At 33.7% G+C, this 21,338-nt stretch overlaps 2 protein-coding genes, 1 long non-coding RNA gene and 1 pseudogene across 5 annotated transcripts in view; 1 reads left to right on the top strand and 3 right to left on the bottom strand.

The window, feature by feature from the left end:
• Positions 1-2,579, top strand: part of LOC105115819 (uncharacterized) — a 12,209-nt gene extending 9,630 nt beyond the window's left edge. The window contains exon 3 of the long non-coding RNA XR_840396.1: positions 2,200-2,579. This is a non-coding gene — a long non-coding RNA (uncharacterized LOC105115819). The remainder of the gene's footprint in view (positions 1-2,199) is intronic.
• Positions 1-21,338, bottom strand: part of LOC105115821 (receptor-like protein kinase) — a 57,653-nt pseudogene that overhangs the window by 14,795 nt on the left and 21,520 nt on the right.
• LOC105115817 (putative UPF0481 protein At3g02645) lies at positions 3,493-6,587 on the bottom strand. 3 transcript variants are annotated; one of them, XM_011012848.1, is made up of 3 exons: positions 6,284-6,587; positions 5,178-5,242; positions 3,493-5,120 (listed from the first exon to the last, which is right to left on the bottom strand). In XM_011012848.1, the coding sequence occupies exons 2-3, from the start codon at positions 5,227-5,229 to the stop codon at positions 3,856-3,858; spliced, it is 1,317 nt and encodes a 438-aa protein (XP_011011150.1). In that variant the 5' UTR covers positions 5,230-5,242; positions 6,284-6,587; the 3' UTR covers positions 3,493-3,855. The 3 variants fall into 3 exon arrangements, with proteins under 3 accessions (XP_011011150.1, XP_011011149.1, XP_011011147.1); XM_011012847.1 differs by having other exon boundaries at positions 3,493-5,007; positions 5,059-5,242; XM_011012845.1 differs by having other exon boundaries at positions 3,493-5,242.
• Positions 19,715-20,677, bottom strand: LOC105115816 (uncharacterized). The gene is made up of 4 exons (XM_011012844.1): positions 20,456-20,677; positions 20,107-20,208; positions 19,851-20,000; positions 19,715-19,758 (listed from the first exon to the last, which is right to left on the bottom strand). Exons 1-4 carry the CDS (start codon positions 20,553-20,555, stop codon positions 19,730-19,732), a joined length of 381 nt encoding a protein of 126 aa, XP_011011146.1. The 5' UTR covers positions 20,556-20,677; the 3' UTR covers positions 19,715-19,729.

Raw genomic sequence — 21,338 nt, forward strand, 5'->3', positions numbered from 1 at the left:
AGTTTTGATTCTTGATCATGAAGCAATAGGTGCATTTGTGACTCATTGAGGATGGTGACTATGTTTTGCTGAGCAATTCCATAATGAAAAGTTGGTGACCGATGTTTTAAAAACTGGAGTTGGTGTTCGAGTTAGGGAATGGCTTGCAGTGCATGGAGATCATGTTAAAAGTGAAGCTGTAGAGAAGCAGAGGAAATGAGGAGCAGAACAAAGAAGCTAGAAGAAACGACCAGGAATGCTGTTGAAGAAGGTGGATCTTTTTGCTCCAATTTCAGTGCTTTGATTGAATAGCTGAGGTGGGGTCGTCCTTGATACAAATGCAGATACAAGTGTTGTCACACATGCATAGAATATTTTGTTTGTACTTAGTAGTGATTTTGGCAATTTACAGTATTATCATTCCCTTTATACAACTTAATCAAGTCCTCTCTCCTCGAAAAAAAAAATCAATTACAAAATAACGAAGTTGCGAGAATGAGAATTGAATGCAGACGCAGGTCATTTTTCATTTTATTTTTAGACAAGTCTTGAGAGTTGAAAGAGTAATCATGCAAATCAGTTCCCTTCCTAATGGATCAGAAATGAGTAGTCCAGCTTATATTTTTAGCCCAAATAACAAATCAAATAAAAAGGCTGAGCTAAGAGACATAGAGGACAAACAATCATCACAAACTGAAGTTGGAGAACTTGCAAAAACAAGCCACCACAAAATAATTGCAAGAATCGATGCAGTTTTCAATGAAGTAAAGCAACCTGTGTCGCCAATATGAATTGATGTAAAGAATTGCTAGAAGCGTCATCACCACAACTATATAACATATACCAAAACTGATATAGAAAAACTCCATGTCCATAAAACCATCATCATCTTGTTCACCTTTATCCTTTGGCTGCCATGGTGATTCTTTTTCATTACAATTATCTCGCAATGGAGATCCACACAAAAAAAAAAAAAAGATTTTCTTTGTAACTGTTTTCATTGAAGGTCACAAATTGATATTTTTTCTCGAGTCTTACCTAATAAGTTATTATGCGCCACATTAAAAACTGCTAGTGAGTTGCCGAGAGATAATATCATTCAGATTGTAGTAAGAAAGATCCAAACTTTCTATCTGCTTCAAATTTGAGAGCATTGCAGATATAGATCGAGCAAGATTGTTGAGTGATTAAATTTCCATCATTTTTTTAATAACTATTAAACCATTATTTCTTTAAACAAATATGAAAAGAGTGTAGAATTTAAAATTCATGAATTTTTCAAAAACCTCATTGCCTCTATAAATCATGAGAATATCTTTATGAGTGGTCGCAGCATCTCTAGACTTCTTGCTCCTTAACTTCAGTTCTTCTATATTGACTTTTTACTTCTCACAGTGATATTGAATAGTCTTCTTCAGGATAAAACAACACTTTTTTTATCACTATAATCCACTCTAGGTCTAAGATTTGATCCAGAGTTAGTCCTACCAAAATTATTTTCTTACACTATTTTTCTAACACGAAAATCATAATTTTGCTTTTGAAAGAAACCCATTACAATTAATATCATCTTATAATTGACATAATTATTTTCTACTTCTGAAATCTTATCATTATCATTTTTTTTACTCCTTCCACCCTCCATAAAGTTACCATTTAACTCCACTTTCGAGATTGAATCTTAAAACCCTAATACATAACACTAGTTAAATCTTGACTTATATAACATCTCAAGTTAATGGCTAGGATTTTGCAAAATGAGAAATAATAGATGAGTAGTATACTGAAAATAAATATATATTATACGTGGAGCAGGTATAAAATCAAGACCTCTTTCTAGTTTATTTTCTATATAAAGATTTATAATAACTTTTTGAAAAATAAAAATAAAGCAAATGAAAATTAAATATTTTAAAAATCTTTCTATATTTATAATATTTTTATTTCTTAGAGTTTTAACTTATAACAATAAAGAGACCTAGTTTGCAAAGCATTTGAACATAAGGACTTCAAATGCTTTGGGCCATGGGTCGAGACTTGAGAGGTGGTTGGTTTCTTAACGGCTAGAAAGCTTACTGAATGAAAGGCCCATCTTTCCTAAATCTCACCTGCATCATAAAACCCAACAATCAATCTTTAAAAAAAGATCACTTTTACATCCATTATAACATTTTCTCATTCACACCAATGAAACAATCAAAATCAAACACTGCATGCAAGCAAACAAAATCTTTCCTTTTTAACAACATTTCACATACGACACAAGGTCCAATCCATCAGGGCATTGAGAATCAACAATAAATCATACAGATCCAAGCTTGTATACACAATAAAGTCCGTTCTTTTAAATTCCTCTATTTTCATTTCATTATTTCGCACCAAAGCCAAATTTATAGATTCATAATCTTCTCAATGTCAATACCAGCAAACAAAACAAACAAAAGGGTCATTGAAAAACTTACCCAAAACAGATCAAATCTAACAAGGGTCAGATCTAGAGAATTAAAAAAGACAAACTATAGAACCAAAACAAGACTAATCCCGTCCGAATCCAGATCAAGATCTACAACAATAATAACAAAAGCAATAAAGGGAGGGGGATTGCTTACAGATAGCGAGCGAGAGATAGAGAGAGGGCAGAGTACACAGAAGCTGCCCAGAGAGAGATCAAGGAAATGGAAAAGAGGGAGGCTCCATATCTCAACCTGTGCTTTAATATGGGTGTGGTGAGTTAACAGCGTTAGAGACTTAACGATGTTAGGGTAAAAATTAAGATCAATTGGTGGACGCTTAACATTAATAACCAGTAAAAACAATTTCTTATTTTATCTTAATAAAATACTCTTGTAAATTCTTTTTTTATCCGGTAATGAAACATAATTTTAAATTAATTTCTACATCAATCAAAACTAAATTTAATATTCAAGCTATTTTAGTATTGTTAATGACTTAAGAATGTGTGGTAAAAACGAGATCAATGTGTTGACCCCAATTTTCTTTCGTTTGATTTATTAATATTGATCACCACTTTTTCTTTTTCTTTTTATGTTAATAAAATACTATCATAAGTTTCTTATACTCGTGTATATATATATTTTTTATTGGATAGTAGAGTATATTTTTAAACTAGCTTACATATCAATCAAAATTATATTTTATTTATTTCAAGTTTATTTATTATTTTCTAGACTATGTGTCCACAACTTTGGTTTGGTCAACCTTCAGCCCAAGAAAGTGACATTAACATGCATAGCTTGAAAACCTAGGAAGAAAATATTATATTAACAAGTCATGTTTGTGGCTTTTTGTTGATGTCTATTCTTATCATCCTCGCACACTTAGAGATAAGTTACGTGAGTGTTTAGAAATATGGTAATTTATGTATTTTACTTAAAAAAATATTAAATTAATATATTTTAAAATAAAAAATACTATGTTCTATAATATTAAACGCAAATTATGAGAAATCCAAAATAAAATATAAAGAATAGTTACATGTGATAAGAATTTAAAAAAAAAAAACATCAAAGAGAACGTGTGTGTGTGTGTGTCTATTGACTGCACAGGAAACATAAAATCCACAGCACAACACAACAAAAGCCAACAAACAGGAGAAATAAAACTACAAAGGCTTTGGATTGACTTGATCCACTTGGAGTGCTAGCGCAGGCCAAGGATCGCACAAATTGTTTGTACCAAGGTGAGGATGAGGAAGATAGCTGCAGTAACCGTTCCAACACCTTTCCAAAAATTCCCGAAAAATTCCTCCACAAAGTATGCGGGGTTTTTGGCCCAGGAGCTTTTATAATAATCATCCACCGTCGAAAAGATGCCGTGATAACAGGAATGGAGATCAGTCGTGCTTGATGCAAGACTCTAAATCAGGTCCCTCACAGCAACTTCGTCTTTGTAATACGTTACAATTTTATTTTTCATTAGGAGTTTCGCGTCTTTAGGTTTGACAACAAGAATACTCAATAGGTTGATGTAATGGCAGATGTACTCTTGTCCTCTATAAAAACGCTTCTCCAAGGCCACAAGGTTTCTGAAGAGACTTTCAGTGTTGCCGTTTATCTCAAGCTGTGGTATGTAAAACTCTGTTCTCAATCTTCTACTGAATTCTACATCAAGTAAGCACTCATGTTCTCGTGGAACCTTAAAACTAACTCCTGCTTGGCGTAGCTTGGTTGCACTGTGAAAGCTTTCGATTTGGTGCACAGGCTTGCCCTTTCGACTGTAGGATAGTAAAGATCTTACCAAATCAGTGAAATGCTTTGGTGTTGTTGCTGCAGGAGAGAAGTTACTTCGAAGATAGGGTTTAAAATAGGAACAAGCAAGAGTTATAAATTCCGTGTTTTCTCCTTTGATGTTTCCTGGAAGAAGTTCATATAATTTCGCAAGAATAAAGAATGGAAGCTGATTTTCAAGCAAAATCAAGTCCCGTCGAATCGCCAACCTCAACCATGTTTCTTTCAATACAGAATCTTTTATATACTTCTCTCTACCTTCTCTGTACTTGAGGAATAGCTCGAAGATGAATACAGCATCGTACAGAATCAGATCCAGAAAGCGTTGAGAACTTTTATTTCTATGGAAACCAACTTCATAACATTGGCGGATCTTATTTTCATCTTCTTCCAGGGCATCCCAAAACTCGTCCTCAGCCCCTTTCCGTTCCCTTTCCTTTGACACCCTGTCTTTCCAGAACTGTTCATAGTATTCATACTTTTTCCTTTCCATGAAACGCAGATTTCTGTTGCCGTAGTGAATAGGGCCTATAGAAATTTGTTGAGGACTGTACATGGCTTCGTTTGATTTGCGAAGTGCCCCGCGAACTCTGTAGATGCACACATCACTCTCTTGTTCATATGTCAAAGCTACTCTAGCATGACGGAGTACTTTTCCATGCTTAACAAATTGTTGTGCATTGTATGAATTTCCAGAAATATCTTGATGAAACAATGCTTCAGAATGAATTTCAGTATTATCTGCAAGGTAGTCTCCGGCTGAAGAATATGGTGAATGAATCTCAGCATTATCTCCAAAGTAGTCTCCGGCTGAAGAATATGTTTGATGGATTTCGGCATTATCTCCTTGATAGTCTCCGGCTGCAGAATAAGGTGGATGAATTTCGGCATTATCTCCGTGAAAGTCCTCTCCGCCATACGAAAAGTACGGTGAATGAATATCATAATTATCTCCATAGTAAAATTGGCCAAGTGAAAAATATGGTGAACGAATTTCTCCCATCTATTGCAATTTGCTGCCAAGATAATAGATAAACGAATCATTATTTACCAACAAAAACAATTTCTCAAAAATTAAGATTATACGACAAAAAAGTAACTTATATTCTTAATTAAAGAATTAACTAAAAAAGTTATGCGTTTGAAGTTTTTGCTCCTGTAATCAAAGACAATAGTAACTTTTGCCATTAATATTTGCTTCTCAAGAATCTGACTTCTAGTCTTGTTCTCAAAATGAATAAGTTATAAATTAATCCCTATAAATAAAATGAATATTTGACTAGCGTGTCTAGTTCTAAAAACTAATTAATTAGTACGTGAACATTAAGTATATTATAGATCCGTTAAATTCACATGTGATATCTAAATTAAATAGTCTTTAAGGGAAAGAGGAGGAGGGAAAGGCAAAAGAAAAGGGAAGGAGAGATTGGCATCTAAAAAATATAAAATATATTATTTTATAAAATATTTTACGAAAATCAAATGCCCTCAGCAAGTACATAAAATTATAATATATCCATGGCTCTTCATCTAACAAGCTTACATCTACTTGTGTTCTTTTTAACGATCATCTTTTATTTTCAGGTCAGATTTAGCTCAACGAGACAAAGTTTATCTCTTCAATCTGATCATAAAAGACATGTTATCCACATCAAGATTTATAGATTCATAGAGACTGTATAATTTTACTTCTAATTAACGACCTAGTACGTAGTAAATGAAGTAGCATCCTCCTTAACCAGGAGCTCCTATCCTCAGCTTTCTTACGGCAATTTTTTCAGTGAGGTTCATTTAAGACTTCTATGAGGTATCTTTAACAACATTTTTCCTTTCAAAGCATAGGAAAAGTGAAAACTCGTTTCCAGTGTTGCGCTTGCTGACTTACTAATTAAGAGCCAAAAGAAATTAGAACTAGAGTTTCAGAATGACAGGCTACATTCATGACATTCCCCTTGAACCGTTCGTCTTAGTGTATCAAATATTATGGAAAGAAGAAACATGGATGGAGAGAAAACAAAACTAATTAATGAGCAAATTAAGCAAACCAGAGCACGCACCTTGGCCTATACTGGAGAAAGGCAATTGTTTGGTTCAAGCAGCAGCAGAGCCACTTTCCTAGAAGTAATAGTACTGAGATGCTGTATGCAGCCTCTCTCACTCTCACTCTCACTCTTTTCGATTTGTGTATCTTTAGCTCTTCAACTCGATGTGATATATAGAGACACACTACTCTTTCCTTTGCTCTCATTGTTTCTTTCTTTAATCTTCAAGTAACTAGCTAGTTAGGTTAACTCCTTTGATTATTGAGGAATTTAATATGCTCGCATAAAATTTTCTCGCTAATCTAATAGATGCCTAACCACTAAGTTTTGGGCTGTTGGTGAATTAATATATAATTAAAGTTGGAATTTGTTCCCCAATCTATGTTTTTTTAGGTGAAATGATTGTCTACATCATATTTTAAATAAATTTAAAAAATATCAGCACAACATGACGAGTTGTACAAGTTTTAATTTCAAAAATATTTTTCATTAGGCATTGTTTAATAAATTAAATTTTAGATGAGTTGGTTTTTTTCATTTCATATATGATCATGATAAAAATCTCATCCATCAGATAGAATTCAAAGCCACTTAATTATCAAATTTAGTTGGAATAACATCTAAAACCATTATTAATATCTCATCTAATAATTTAATTTTTTGAATTAAGATAGTTTTTAACATGTTAAGATAGAGTCTAATAGACAAACCGTCACAAAATTATTTCTAAGAACTTAATTTATTAAATGAAACTCTAAAAATGAACATTATGTTGGATTCAGTTGGTAATATAAAGAGATTACGTTGGTGATTCCATAAGGGCATTCATATCACTAAGACTAAAGCCTCAGCTAAGAAAAAGTATTACTTATATCTTGTAAACTTATAATCAGTTGTAAGAAAAAGTATTATTAATGGTTATTGGATGTTTATCTAATTATTAATTTTAAAATTTATATAGATTAATAAGATAAGAATAAGTTGTCCAAAATATTCATATAAATAAATAAATAAATAAATAAAATAATTATAATCAATTGCGCATGTAAACGATGTAGTATGTAATGGAATTTTTTAATATCTTAGCCGCCAGAGTGTTTAGTTGGGGCTGGCATTGTTAATTAACTTTAAATAGAAACTAAAAGAACCGGGAGAAATGAACATTAGACGAGCGGTTCTTTTTTTTTTTTGAGATTCATCTAAAATATTTTTTAATCTTAGATTAATTTTTTAATTATTTTTATTTTTACTTTATTTTTTATGAGATTATCATACTAAATATTTTTATATTTAATTTATACTTATATAAAAATAGTTAAGAAAAACAACATTATTAAATTAAGTATATGATATAAGTTGTGAGTTTGATAAGTTAAATCATGAAACTTGGATTAATTTTTAATATTAAAAATTATTATCTTAATTATTTTTTTAAAAATCAAACCATTATATTTAGATATGTCAAGTCATTAGATTAATAATTCTTATTCAGGTTAATTTTATACTCTAAATTAGATTAAATGAAGAGTCAGGTTGAAAAATTTACAAATAGGTCACAAAAACTTAAATGGCTAGATTAAACTTCAAGAATGATTTGATCATAAGCATTAAGTTGGTCTAAGAAAAAGTATTACTTATATATCTTGTAACTTATAATCAATTGTAAGAAAAGGTATTATTTATAACTATAAGAGGTGGTTAAATGATAAAAATTTAAGATGAAAAGGTTTGTTTTCTCTATAGTTGTTAATATTAATGGTTATTGGATGTTTATTTAATTGTTAATTTTAAAATTCATAGAGATTAATCAAGATAAACATAAGTTGTCCAAATTATTCATATAAATAAATAAATAAAATAATTATAATCAATTGCGCATGTAAACGATGTAGTATGTAATGGAATTTTTTAATATCTTAGCCGCCAGAGTGTTTAGTTGGTGGAATTTTTTAATTAACAAGTCAATACTATTATTTAATTAACAAGGTTTCTGTCGATTTAAAATTAAATCATTAAAAGAACTTTACTGGGGCTGGCATGGTTAATTAACTTTAACTAGAAACTAAAAGAACCGGGAGAAATGAACATTAGAGGAGCGGTTCTTTTTTTTTTTAGTTTCATCCAAAATAGTTTTTAATCTTAGATTAATTTTTATAATTATTTTTATTTTTATTTTATTTTTTATAAGATTATTATACTATCAAATAAATATTTATGTATTTAGTTTATACTCAAATAAAAATAGTTAAGAAAAACAACATTATTAAATTAAGTATATGATATAAGTTGCGAGTTTGATGAGTTAAATCATAAAATTTGGGCTAATTCATTAAATTATTATTTTAATATTAAAAAATATTATCTTAAATGTTTTTAAAAAATCAAATCATTATATTTAAATATATCAAGTCAATTAGATTAATAATTTTCATGGTTAATTTTAAACTCTAAATTAGATGAAGAGTCAGGTTGAAAAATTTACAAATAGCTCATGGCTAGATTAAACTTCCAGAATGATTTGATCATAAGCATTAAGTTGGATTCTAAATTTCACGTCGGAGACGCTAGAACTTACAGCTAGACTTTCCCTTGCATTCAGTCGGTGCTATTATGAAAGAGATCACGTTGGTGGCTCCATGTGGACATTCATATCACTAAGAATAAAGCCACAGCTAAGCACAAGACCTACAGAGCACGCAATAGATTTTTCTAGTATCTGAGCCGCCGGAGTGTTTAGGTGGTGAATTTTTCTTTTCTTTTCCTCTTTGATTAATGAGTTGAAGAGAAGGAGAATATACGATGTTATTGCATGTGTCATGGCAAGGGTAATATAAAATATTTTAGGAATAATAATAGTAGACTAAAGTGTATCCAAGCCCGTAACCTATTGGTTAAAGTGTCATTAGCATCTAGGTGGTGGTCAAGTGATAAGGACTTGGGATCAAGGGGTTTGTTCTCTCTATGGTCTCAGGTTCGAGTCCTTGGTTGCTCATATAATGGTCATTGGAGGCTTACATGGTCGTTAACTTCAGGACCGTGGGATTAGTCGTGGTGCGCGCAAGCTGGCCCGAACACCCACGTTAATCTAAAAAAAAAAAGTGTCATTAGCATCTGAATAAAAATTTAACGTCATTATTCTGGATTAAATTATTTAATTTATTTAGTTCATTCACTAATTCATCCACTCATCACAAAATTTAAATGTTTTGAAAGCAACCAAAACTTAATTAATTATCAAATTCACTAGTAAAAGTATAATAGTGTATAAAATCATTCTTAAAATCTTATCTAATAACTTTGTTTTCATCTTATCTAGTAACTTTGTTTTCTGAATTGACAAATATTCACAAATTGATTTTAAAAACTTAAATTGTTAAATTAGCCTCCAAGAATAATTTGATCAACATTAAGTTGATTCTGATTCTAAATTTCAAACCAGAGACACTAGAACTCTCTGCCAGATCTTCCCTTACATTCAATTGGTAATATAAAGATTCCGTTGGCGACTCCATGTGGACATTCATATCGCTAAGATTAAAGCCATAGCTAAGCACAGGGGTGGCTGGGTGGGTGTGTTGTAATTTATAATGATTAGTGGTAATATAAAGAGATTCCGGAGGTAATGAATAGGGACATGCATGTGGCCTACAAATTTTTAAACATCTGAGCCACCGGAGGGTTTAGGTGGTGAAGGTTTCTTTCCCCACTTGCATTTGTTAAAAGAGTTAGAGAATATTTAACGTTATGTACAGGAGGGAAGGCAAGGCAAATATAAAATATTGTAGGAATAACTATAAGGGCTGAATTGTAACCAACCCCAAGATTAATGGTCTAATTATCCTTATCTTTAGGCAAAAGATTCTATGCTAATGGTGTATGAACAAATTGTTAGATTTAATTTAGTTTATATATTAATTTAAATTATATATTGATTAATTATTGTTTGGCATATGTTATGATTTACGCATGAGTTTTTTTAAGGTGGAATTAAATATATAAGTGACGTACACTATCAGATTTTATAGTTTTATTGACAGAAATTCCTATTAATATTTACACTCACATTCAATTGATAAATGTTTTACCAATAAGCTCATGGATTTATGCAACCATTCCATAATAGTTAGCTAGAATATTTTAAAAAATAAAAAAATTTAGTCGCATCTGCATTAAGTTCTTTATCTATTATTGAATATTGACTAATATAACCTTAATTCATTCTCGTCGCATATATAATCATATTCCTATAAGAATTACTGTTGTCATTTACAACTCCATACATAACCTTATCCTCTCTACTATAACATGTTAAGAAACCTACGATTCTTTATATGCATATCAACACAAATATTTCTCTATAAACTCTTTTTGTACAACATGAATAGTTACAACATCTAAATCGATTTTTTTATTCTTAAACCTCTTGCATAGACATTTAATACGATCTCTACTAATATGTTTCAGATTAGATAATGTATAATTAATAAAACCTTAAACTCCATTACAATAATCCATTATCTTCCACCTCTGGGTAAATCTCAATCCATCCACTATTGATATTAAATCTATTTAAATATATAATGATAACAATATTTATTAATTAACTATGTTAACTAAATAAATTTACAAAAATATTGGTTTAGTTCAATTTTATTCAATCTATTTTAATAGTTTTCGTAATTCATTATCAATTATATATCAACATAAATTCAAATTTCTACACATTTATAAAAAATTATAACTCTACAATAAAATTAATAAAATATAAAATAATCCTATTAAATAAGCCATTATTTATTTCATCATAAAACACTTGACTAAAAAATTCAATATAAGTTTCATTAATTTACAAACAAATATGATTTTATAAAATCTAAAACAAACAATAACATGTGTCATAACCCAATTTGTGAATTTTTCAAAAAAAAATAATAATAAAATAAATGAATTGAAGATGGGGTTAAAATAACATAAATTGAAAGTTTGGGGACTAACAAGGACCGATTTATAATTTTGGAAGTTAATTTGATAAAAAAATTAAAAGAATTAGAAGTTCAAGGATTTAATACTTTGATTTAATTAATTAATATAATAAGGTTTAATTAAAGAAATATCAAAGTTTGGAGTTGATTTTGGGTCCGTTGATCCAAATGAATAGCCACTGATAGTATAATAGTATAAGGGGATTAATTAATTTTTTTAAGATTAATTTTTAAAAAAATTAAAAATTAAATTGATTAAATTAAAAACCCGTTTTGTAAATAGCACCAAAATGAATCCAGGGAAATGCGCCAAAGACAGTCATCCAATTGCTAAATGTGAGAAGTTTAGGGGGGCAAATTGGAAATATCCATTTTAGTCGGGAAAACGTCGCCGTTTCCACTATTCATCATCCCAGGGACCGATTCGATTGGAAAATCCAGGGAAATGCGCCAAAGACAGTCACCCACGACTCTTACCCCAGCTGCCCACTATCCTCCATGATACCATTTCAAAAGGCCATGTTGTCGCTACCAACAGTCCTGCAATGGCAGCTGTCCAGCTGGGTCAGGTTGAGCTGATTGAATCCAACCCATCCAAGCTGGGCCAAACCCATAAAAAAGATATATATATATATATATCATTTCAGGAACCAGTACGCTCATTTCCATTTTCAAAGGTAGTTTTAATTACCCTCATACTGTTGATGCACACGTGACTAAATTCACACGTGATTCCTGCTGTCCAGCTGGGTCAGGGACGAGCAGAAGGAAAGAATATAAGCAGAGGAAATCGTCGAGACCAGAACCAGCGTTGCCACCGTCTTCGTCATTTCAGGAACCAGGTACGCTCATTTCCATTTTGAAAGGTAATTTTAATTACCTTCACACTGTTGATGCACACGTGACTAAATTCACGCGTGATTCCTGCTGTCCAGCTGGGTCAGGTTGAGCTGATTGAATCCAACCCATCCGAGCTGGGCCAAACCCATAAAAAAGAAAATATATATATATATATATATAGTGTATTGATTTATTTTTTGATGTTAGAGTAGAAATACTAAATCTTCTTTTGTTTTATCATGTAATATTTATCAACACTAAAACTGGAAGTATTTATAATTGAATATTTATTGATACTAGAATTAGAAATATTACGAATAGACTATCATAGCAAAATCTAACTTTTAATAATTTAAAACAAAATCAATAATATAGTTTATCATAACTAGGATGCTTAATGAGTGATAATATCTGTTGATCAAGTGGCAACCTCTTAAATAAGATATTTTTCTATTAAAGAATAAGATACTATAAATATGTTCATTCTCCACCAAATTGAATTTTTAAAGGTTGTTAACGATATTAGGTGCAATAACATGTACAAATCATAAATCCATATAGTAAATTGTACGAGGAAAAAAATTATAAAACAAATAAATAGCCAAACAAAATGCATATATTACAAAAATATGCAAAAAAAAATACATTTAAAAATTATGTTTAAATTAAAAGAAGAAGAAGATAGATTTGCTTACTTAAGGTGGAGTATCCTTAATAAAATTTAAATCAGAACATGAATGTTGACAAACTGAGTGTTGTGGTGACCAGATTTATTGTGTGAGATTGAATTGTGTTAAGATTGAGGGGGTGACTATTCGGATTTACCAACAAAATAATTCTGTTAGGCATTCCCTTGGTAATTCTATTAGTAAAAATTATCACATCACCATACAATTTGACTTTTTGAATCCTTCTGTAATAGCGTTTGTAATTTTATCGGTCTATACCAAGGGATTATTTTTATTAGTATATTTACAAATGAACTTTACTATCTGATTTATTCTATTGGTAAAAACCATTGATAAAAGTTATATATCATCATACTTTTCTGCTTTTTTTATTCTTTCTTTTTCCACCACAATTCCTTCAATATATATTAACAAAATATTTTCACTAATGTTTATCAAGGGATACAGCAATAGATAATTTCATTGGTAAAATAATTTACCAACAGAAAAAATTCCGTTGATAACTAATTAAATACTTACTCATAACAATAATTCATCAATTAAACTTCACAACACAACTAAAAATCTCTACAAACACAAAAATCTTAAAATCAAAACTAAACTTGAGAATCGTGCAAACAAACCCAAAATTTAACCTCAGAAGTTATGAAAAACCATTTCTTTCCATCTTTTCTCTTCTTCTTCTCACGGTTTCCTATCAAAAAATTTGTCACTTCCTTTTCTTTCTTTTTTTGTTTTTCTTTTCCTATTTATATTTACCAATTGTTAGAAAAATTACCAAAGCGTCCCTCAATAATTTAAACTTAGAATTTACTCCTTCAAAGGCATTGTTGTCATTTTCTATTATTATTTTTTACTTCAAAATATTACAGAGACAGACACTACCAAGTATCCAATTGCTAGACATACAGGACCAATAACTCATAAGCAACGAACTACTGCCTTCCCAGCAACAATCAAAACAAATTCACCTTCTGAAGTTGGAGAACTTACGAAAACTAGCCATCACAAAATAGTTGTAAGTATCTATGCAGTCTTCGATGAAGTAAAACCACCTGCGTCGCCAATATGGATTGATGTACAGAACTGCTGCAATCGTCATCACCACAATTGTGTAGCATATACCAAAATTGAGGTAGAAAAAATCCATGTCTATGAAACCATCATCTTCTTGTTCATTATTAGGCATTGGCTGCGATGGTGATTCTTCTTCATTACAATTGTTTTGCAATGGAGGTCCACATAAGAAAGGATTTCCTTCATAACTGCTTTCATCGAAGGTCCCAAACTGATATTTTCTTTCAGGTGTCTTACCTGACAAGTTATTGTGCGCCACACTAAAAACTGCAAGTGTGGTAATTTCAGTACGTTGCTGAGGGATAGCACCATTCAAGTTGTTGTAAGAAAGATTCAAACTCTCAATCTGCTTCAAGTTTGAGAACGTTGCAGGTATAGATCCAACGAGATTGTTGTGTGATAAGTTCAATGCATGTATCTCACATAAGTTTCCTAATTCTTGAGGGATTGCTCCTAAGAAGTTGTTACAGGAGAGATCAATGCTAGACATGTAGGTGAGAATTTTTCCCTTGTAACCATAATACATATTTTTAGTTGTAAATTCTATCACTTCTGTAGTGTTGGGCCAAAAAATGCTTCCCAAGTTTTTTATGCTATCCACTAGCGGTTGACCCATTGTGTCATAATAAGCTTTTTCTATGGACCTTGATGGAAAAACAAATCCGAGATCCACTAACGCTTTCTTGGAACGTGTCTAGAAAGTAAGATTGCCTAAACAGTAGGGTAGTGGACCAGAGAGCTGATTTTGTGTAACATCTAAAATGCTTAATTGTTCTAACCAACATAAATGAACAGGGAACAAGCCATTAAAGTGATTAGCCCTTAAAAGGAGAACACTCAATGATGAAAGATTACCAATCCAATTTGGAATGGAACCGGTGAAGTTGTTATCTCGGAGATCCATCATAACCAGGGAAGAGCTGTTATAAAATCCATATGTTAATAGACCGCTCAATCTATTCTCAGATAGATGCACATGGGTTATTTGCGGTGGATTGAAGCAGGATGGTATAGAACCAAACAATTTGTTCTTAGAAAGGTCCAAATATTCAAGCACCTCAAGCTTACAAAAGTCACTTGGAATTGGACCCTTAAAATGGTTTTTGGACAAATCAATTATGCAGAGTAGCGTCGAATTGACTAACCACCTTGGAAGCATGCCTGAAAACTGATTGTTACTCAAATCCAATTCAAACCATATTTTCCAAGAGGGTGGTGGAAAATCTGGTATCTGACCCCAAAAGTTGTTACCTCTTAGGTAGAGATAATATAGTCCAGAAGAATTGAACACTGAGTCAGGTAATTGCCCACCCAAATTGTTGTTTGACAGCTTGAGAAACGTTAATGCTGTCAACCATTCTAGTTTTACTGTCGATAATTGATTGTTAGATAAATCTAAAACATCCAGAGAGCTAATATTTCCTAAACAAGAAGGAATACAACATGTGAATCCATTCTTAGCCATCCTTAAGGTGTTTAGATTTGAAAAGATCAAACAAATATTTTTTTGGAACTTGACCGTTCATGTTGTTGTCGGATATATCTATGACTTTCAATTTTGGATTTGAGTGATCTTGCAACTGTAAAGTACCAACAAAGGAGTTCTCACTCATAAATAGTTGCTCCAATCGTGTATTGTTCTTAAGCAACCACGATGGAAACATTCTAATGATGTTGTTGTAGGAGAGATCAAGGACTCTTAAGTCGTATTGGCTACAGAGGAAGTTGGGAATTTCTACATTGATTGCTTCTGATGTTAGACTATTTGACAAGAGGAAAAAGACTAGTTGGAACTTTGGAATCAAATTATCAAAGGCAATAGGTTCCGTTACTAGCCTATTGTTCTCACTATCAAAGAGCTTGAGGCTTGAGTGGTTCATAAAAGGCTTCATTAAAATGGGAACTTCAAAGAGGTTATTTGATAGTGAGAGGAATTGAAGGGATATGATGTTGGTAAGAGGACTGGTGTCATAGCCTTAGGCATAAGGGCGCGCCAACGATTCACTGCTAGGCAGTGGTATCACACAAGTGTAATGGCAGTATGCATGGGCAGTGCAGATTTCGACAACGAGTATAACGGGTGTGTGCGAACAGCGGGTTTATGCTTCGCACCATGCTGGACTTTGATGATGGACTGTCTAAGTCATCTTGAGTTGCTTATGAGGGCCGGCACCTAGGAAAAATTAGTTTGGACAGTTTGGTTTGTTGGGTGGCAGACCAAAGAAGTTGCTTGTGGGCAGTTATGTAGTAGTTACGAGGCAGTTGGCTATCATTGAAATGTGTTGTGCTGTCTAGAGAGAATTAAGTTGTCAAGAGGGAATTAGGCTGTGAAGGGGTAGTTTTATGTGTAACTTCCATTATATGTATGTGTATTACATAGAGCCTAAACATGTGTAGCATGCAGATTTGGATTATGCATAACACACATACATTGTTATTGTGTATTCCTTTGTTTGTGAATTAATAAAGGTTGGGTTGGTTCCCGTAAATTGCTGGTGTTGTTATTGTGTTGTGTTTAATCTTGAACTTGTGTTCTTGTTGCCAAAATTGGTAAGAGTTGTGGGGAAAACCTCTAGGTGTGCGAAACACTTAGACTTTAGGCAAACAACAGTGAATTGGGAGAAAGGCTGAGTCTAGTAACGGGACTAGACTGCCGCGTTGGGATTAAGATTGTGATGAAAATTTTATCCCTGTGACAAGTGGTATCAAAGCCTTGGCTCGTTCTATTTATAAAGTTACTGCTGAACATCAAATGCCATCAGGCATGGAGGTGATTCGCGAAAGACTCACCCATATTGAAACTGTTCTGGGTCTTTTGGCCGAAAATGAAAATCATACAGTGAATGATAGACTTGCGTATGCTGTGGAGATGGTAGAGAGGGTTGTGGGGCAGTATGTGGATCTTGCGACAGAGGTAAGCAGCAAGATACAAATTCTGGAGGGGGAGATCGCGGTGTTAAAGAAGGCAGTATCGAATGTCGCAACGGGTAGTGGCTCGTCCAAACCTAGAGTACCAGAACCTAAGCCATTCGGTGGCGTAAGGAGTTCCAAAGAGTTGGAAAATTTGCTGTGGGACATGGAGCAGTAGTTTAGGGTGGCTAGGATTGGGGTTGACGAACAGGTAAACATCACAACGATGTATTTGTCTGGTGATGCGAAGCTGTGGTGGAGGACTCAGATCAAGGATGATCTCAATGCTAGGCGTCCTAAAATTGAAACTTGGGATCGCTTGAAACAAAAGTTGAAAGAACAATTCTTGTCGAACAACATGTCTTGGCTGGCTAGAGAAGATTTGAAGAAATTGAAGCAAGAAAAATCGGTGAGGGATTACGTCAAAGATTTTAGTTATTTGATCCTAGACATAGAGAACATGTTTGAGGAAGATAAGCTATTCAACTTCATGTCAGGTTTACAGCCTTGGGCACAGGTTGAGTTGCTGAGGCAGAATGTTAAAGACTTACCATCTGCCATTGCTGCTGCAGATAGCTTGGTCGACTTTAAGATAGTGATGTGAGATGGTTCTATTGTTGTCCTCTTGAGATTCAAGACTAAGGATAAGAGGGATGAAAAGAGAAAGAAAAAGAAGTTCGGTGGGGGAGGATACAAGCCTGGGATTGATAAGGGAAAAGGCAAGCAAGCTGATGTGCAACAAAGGGACCCCAGCAAGCCGAATGCAGGTTGTTTCATTTGCAGTGGACCACACTATACAAGAGAATGCCCGAAAAAGGAAAGGTTGAATGCAATTCTTGTGGGTGATAGTGACCAAAAGGAGACAGTCACGCACATCAACCCAATGCGTGTGCTGAATTATTTAGTTGCTGAGATGCAGGATTCGGTGGCCGAATCCAGCCTTGTTGAAACTGACTTAGCACGGATTGATGTGCTGCGACAAGGTAAATTGGGTGTTGTGGATTCTCTAATGTATGTTAAAATTAGAGTTAATGACAGGGAGATAGTTGCTATGTTGGATTCTGGTGCTACGAATACATTCGTTGCTGACAGGTTGGTGACGCAACTTGGGTTGCGTTTGAGTAACAGCAAGACTTTGATGAAGGCAGTGAATGCCAAGGCACAACGAATACTAGGCATGGCCTATGGCGTGCCTATGGTGCTGGATAAGTGGTAGGGAAAGCAAGATTTGTTGGTGGTGATGCTTAACAATTTTGATGTCATTCTTGGCTTAGATTTTCTGAAGAGAGCCAAGATTGCGTTGATGCCTCATCTGGATGGAATTCTGATTGCGAATGAGGTTTGTCCCTGTTTTGTTCCTTGTTATAAGGTAGTGGTGGCTGAAAGTCGAAAGGAGGGAATTAGCTTGGTTTCAGCCATTGCGATCAGCAAAGTCTTGAAGAAAGGTGGTGAAGTGTTCTTGGCAGTAACTGTGATTGAGGAGTCAAAACAGGTTGGGTCAGTGCCTGAAGTTATTGCTGGGCTGTTGGAGGGGTATAAAGATGTGATGCCTCCAGAGTTGCCGAAAAAGCTTCCACTAAGGCGGGATGTTGATCACAAGATAGAACTTGTGCCTGGTGCGACACCACCATCACAACCTCCGTATCGTATGTCGCCAAGGGAATTGGGCGAATTGAGAAAGCAGTTGATGGAATTGATTGATGCAGGTTTTGTTCAATCTTCAAAAGCTCTATATGGTGCTCCTGTTCTGTTTCAGAAGAAGGCAGATGGTAGCTTGCGGATGTGTGTGGATTATCGCACTTTGAATAAGGTAACGATTAAGAACAAATACCCTGTGCCGCTGATTCAAGACTTACTCGACAGATTGAGTGGGGCTTCTGTTTTCACAAAGCTGGACTTGAGGTCTGGATACTGGCATGTTAGAGTTGCTGAGGGGGATGAGCACAAGACGACTTGTATGACAAGGTATGGGTCATACGAGTTTATGGTTATGCCATTTGGCTCAAGACGAGTTTATGTTCTTTATGAGTATTTGGATGATTTTGTGGTTGTCTATCTGGACGATATTGTTATTTTTAACCGATGTATGGATGAGCATGTTGTGCACTTGGATAAGGTGCTGCGTAGACTAAGAGAACATGAACTGTTTGTGAAGAAAGAGAAGTGTGAATTTGCTTGTTCTGAGATCACATTCTTGGGGCACTTGGTGAGTTTTGGGTAGGTTCGGATGGATCCGAAGAAGGTGCAGGCTATATGAGATTGAGCAGCTTTGTCGACGGTGACTGGGCCGAGGTCATTTTTGGGCTTGGCAAATTATTATCGTCGGTTTATAGAAGATTACAGCAAGAAGGTAGCCCCTTTGTCTGATTTGTTAAAGAAAAATCAACGTTGGGATTGGTCCAGCGAATGCCTACTCGCATTCAAGGCAGTTGGCTGTCATTGAAATGTGTTGTGCTGTCTAGAAGGAGTTAAGCTGTCAAGGGGCAGTTTTATGTGTAACTTCCATTATATATATGTGTATTATATAGAGCCTAAACATGTGTAGCATGTAGATTCGGATTGTGCATAGCACATATACATTGTTATTGTGTATTCCTTTGTTTGTGAATTAATAAAGGTTGGGTTGGTTCCCGTAAATTGCTGGTGTTGTTATTGTGCTGTGTTTAATCTTGAACTTGTGTTCTTCTTGCCGAAATTGATAAGAGTTGTGGGGAAAACCTCTGAGTATACGAAACACTTAGACTTTAGACAAACACGAGTGAATTGGGAGAAAGGCTGAGTCTAGTAACGGGACTAGACTGCTGCGCTGGGATTAAGATTGCGAAGAAAATTTTATCCCCGTGACAACTGGAGTTAATATTTCCGGTAAATTGGTTTCTAGAAACATCTAGTAGTTGTAGAGATGACAAGTTCCCCAAACAATCTATGAGTGAACCACCTAAATTATTTCCATAGAGATATAACTACTCCAGATTCTTCAATTCACACAAATCTGTACAATTTATCTCAAAATAGTCAAAATAGTGATGCAAGTATCTTTCATTGATAATTTAATTATAGGCAGATGGAGAGTTGCTAATATACCTTGAGCAGGCAGCGTGCCATGAAGGTCAATTTCACCAAAAGACAAAACTTTAAGAGCAGGCAATGCTCCAATGCTCTGGAGAAAGTTTATTCGGAGAGAAGTACGATCTAGATACAATTCTTCGAGGGTGGTCGAGTTGAAGAAAGTCCCCGTGAAAAAGAACCAAGAAAAGGCATGATCAAAATAGTGGTGGTACAGAGTACCCATTCCATTCAATATTATTACGAGATTTTAAGAAACTAAACTTTGATTAACCTTGCCTTATTGATGTCCAACTTAAATTAGTATCCTTAAGAGAAAGGGTCTTTAGGGATGGCAATGCTCCCAGTGAATGCAGTAATTCCAGCTTCCTTAAACCTATGATGTGTAGAATTGAAAACAGGCAATCAAATAAGTAGCGAAATTAAGTATTTTGCAATTAAGTATACATCTTAAACCTATGATGATTTTTGGATAGAAATAACAAATTGCATGAGAAGTTTAGAGATTAAGGTATTGTTGAAAAATAAGCAAAATAAGTTTTCATGTACAATCTAAAAAAATGAATTTTGGGTAAGTTATGCCTAATTAGGTAGAAGATGCCATGAAATATTAAAAACTTTACCATTGACAGTCGTTGATCCTAACAACATATTGCCAGATAAATTTAAAGACTTGAGAGCAGGAAATCCACCCAGATATGATAAAATGTTGTCGTTGAACATATTATAGCTCAGGTTAAGGTTCTCATATTTCCTCAAATGTGATGATTTGATCTCAAAACCTGCAGGAGAGTTGTTGCTACATGTAAGTCATAAAGAGCTCACGATATGCATTATAGAAACTAAAAATAAGAATTGATGGGATACTATGAAATCTGTTGTGTAAAGTCATGTAATTAGGTGGCATAATTAATGGGATTTGAGTGGGAGATGAGTTGTAATTGGTGGAGGATGAGTTGGTATAATTAATGAAGTATGAGTGAAGGATGAGTTGTTAGGCATATATTCCTCCTAAATTTATGACCATTATACCCTCACTCTTGCCTATAAATAGGCAATGCATTCAAGCCTATATGCACACCAAAATAGAAAGAAGAAGAAGAGAGTGAAGAGAGAGTAATCCCACAAAATTATGAGGTATTTGTGATAGAGTAAGTGAGGTGTTTTCTCCTAATAATAGAGAGATTCTTAGTTGTTCTCCTATTATTAGAGAGAGGTTGTAATTCCCACATTACTTAGTAAAATTCTTCTATACTTGTCTGTGGACATAGCCCAATTGGGTGAACCACGTAAATTCTTGTGTGTTCCATTTCTCATTTTATCCTGTCTCTTATCTTTTATCTTGTTGGGTTTGCATGCTAGCATCCTAACAGTGGTATCAGAGCCTTTTGGTTGATGTTGTTAATACACAAAGTTATTCATGCTTACGGACACTATTCACCTATACGACACTATTCATCTATACGGTACTATTCACGAAGGTTACTGTTAGCGTATATAGAAAGA

Source organism: Populus euphratica, unplaced genomic scaffold, assembly GCF_000495115.2.
Source record: "Populus euphratica unplaced genomic scaffold, PopEup_1.0 scaffold774.1, whole genome shotgun sequence".
Taxonomy (NCBI): Eukaryota; Viridiplantae; Streptophyta; class Magnoliopsida; order Malpighiales; family Salicaceae; genus Populus; species Populus euphratica.

Coding starts and splice junctions, on each gene's coding strand:
- LOC105115817 (XM_011012845.1), bottom strand. CDS start 5,229: ATGGGAGAAATTCGTTCACCATATTTTTCACTTGGCCAATTTTACTAT.
- LOC105115816 (XM_011012844.1), bottom strand. CDS start 20,555: ATGTTCAACGACAACATTTTATCATATCTGGGTGGATTTCCTGCTCTC. Junction 20,209..20,455: donor AGGATCAACGACTGTCAATG/GTAAAGTTTTTA, acceptor TACACATCATAG/GTTTAAGGAAGCTGGAATTA. Junction 20,001..20,106: donor TTGGACATCAATAAGGCAAG/GTTAATCAAAGT, acceptor TCTTTTTCACGG/GGACTTTCTTCAACTCGACC.